Consider the following 2,117-nt stretch of genomic DNA (forward strand, 5'->3'; position numbering starts at 1 on the left):
TGAAGTTTTTGGTGAATTACATGAACATTAGGCTGAGCACATAAGTTGAGCACGCCAGTGCTATTAGTGAAGACGTTGCTTGAAGAAAACCATTTGAACTTTTTGATTTGTTCAATGGATTGAAATTAGCTCTCATGTGGGGTAAATTAAGGTAAGCATCTGGTCCATAGAATCTCCTAGCTGCTTCATCATAAGCCATGGCAGCTTGTTCAGCTGTAGCAAAAGATCCTAACCACATCCTAGTTCTCTTCTTTGGCTCTCTGATTTCTGCCACCCATTTGCCCCATGTTCTTTGTCGAACACCTCGGTATTCACATTGTGCGTTCTGTGGGCCACCTTTTCCTCCAGCAGGACCCCTTTCCATGGTTTTAGTGGATTTCTTTTGTAGTTGTCCATGTCAACAACCAGCGTCCATGTGATTACGTGAAAGCCCGGTCGATATGCTAGACTAGATTATCAGTGCCGTAATAGAAGATTGTATGAAGTTAGCTTATTGGAGAGTAATATTTTTGCTGTGTTGAATGTGAGGGCTACATGGGATGGCGCGGGGGTATGTATAGGAAGAATTTGTTGTTGGCGTAAATGTTTTCACGTTTGTAGAAAGTCTTATAAGAGCTCTTGCATGTGACAAAGTTTAAGCTAAGTTGTAGTGTACACTGAATATGTCAAGTCACATTATTCTTATTTCTGATTTCTTTCATTGTTTTGTTTTATTTGTCTGTTTACTATGAGCTCTTTCATGACAAATCAGCCAATGGTTTATGCACCAGATATTTGTGTGACTATAGATCCTCACTAAAAATAAGTTATTTCAAACGCTAGACGATAGTCTAACTCTAATATTTTGTTTGAAAGATTGTGAAACATATGAGCAACCAAACATGAGACCGAGTCTAACTGGGATTGTAATTCTTTTAAGAAATATATTTACAGAAGTACTAAAAATGGGAACAAGATCTGAATGATACTTCCTCCTTTAAAGAAAGAATGATCTACTTTCCTTTCGGTTGTTTCTAAAAGAATGATCCCTTTTTCTATTTTTTGGTAATATTTTAATTTCAATTTGCCACATGGCATGTTTATGACCACATGATTAAAGAGCATTTTGGTATATTTGACACAACTTTAATTTAAGGCCACAAGATTCAAAAGTTTCTTTATTTTCCTAAACTTTGTGTCAAGTCAAAGTAGGTCATTTTTTTTTAAACGGAGGGAGTAAGTGAAAAGGGGACATTTGTGTAAATGTGATCTCCTAGACCAACTTGGGCTAGTTTCCGGCCCAAAACCAACTGCCTAAGCGACTTTTTCTTCCTTTTTTTCATGGGTAAAATTCACAAAGTAGCATACTTAAGAGCCTAATTACTAATTTTATAGCAACAGTTTTATAATTATATTTTATAACAACTTTTATTTTGTATTTTTAAAAACTGTTGCTGTAAAAATACATCTACAAAAAAATTACTGCACTTAATTAACTGAAATTAGTTGAGCTATATATGGTATAATTACCAATCAAGTAAATATGTTGATTCCTTTTCCATTTAAAACACTTAAAAAACGTGACATCCATTATAATCAAATAATTCAAATTTCAATTTTTCACCATTAACAGTTGCATATTTTTTTTTTTTCAATTTCTTCTAAACCAACCCTGTATTACTTAATCAAATTGAACTGATTCTTATGTGAAATTAGCAGCAATTGCAAAACGAATCAGTTATTAGATTGAATCAAATTCAATTGTTGATTCATCTGTTATATTTGTTTGAATTCAACTGTCAGTTGAAAATTCAACCATTACTGATGTTCAAGGTACATAACCATTATTGCTATTCAGTTCACTTTTTTTTTACCATTATTGATGTGCTTATCAAGTTTTGGTTGTCGTCGTTGATTTGTATGTGAAAAAATTGTAAAACAAATTATAGTTATAATTAAGACAGCAGTAAAATTGGAATTCAAGTATCTGTTGCAAATTTCATCGTTAAAGTTATTTCAATGGGAAAAAGTCAGTATTCGACTCTATTTTTGATGATCGTTTGTTGTTATATTGATTATTTTACCAATAGAATAATTGTAAACAACTTTTGAATTGAAATACATTCAATTTTTTTTTT

General features: G+C 32.5%; 1 protein-coding gene across 1 annotated transcript; it reads right to left on the bottom strand.

Moving 5' to 3' along the window:
* Positions 1–6: 6 nt before the first annotated feature.
* On the bottom strand, positions 7–938 carry LOC124892877 (dehydration-responsive element-binding protein 2E-like). The gene has a single exon (XM_047404061.1). The coding sequence runs from the start codon at positions 362–364 to the stop codon at positions 17–19; it is 348 nt and encodes a 115-aa protein (XP_047260017.1). The 5' UTR covers positions 365–938; the 3' UTR covers positions 7–16.
* Between the last annotated feature and the right edge of the window lie 1,179 nt (positions 939–2,117).

Source organism: Capsicum annuum, unplaced genomic scaffold (genome assembly GCF_002878395.1).
Source record: "Capsicum annuum cultivar UCD-10X-F1 unplaced genomic scaffold, UCD10Xv1.1 ctg51514, whole genome shotgun sequence".
NCBI classification, from domain to species: Eukaryota; Viridiplantae; Streptophyta; class Magnoliopsida; order Solanales; family Solanaceae; genus Capsicum; species Capsicum annuum.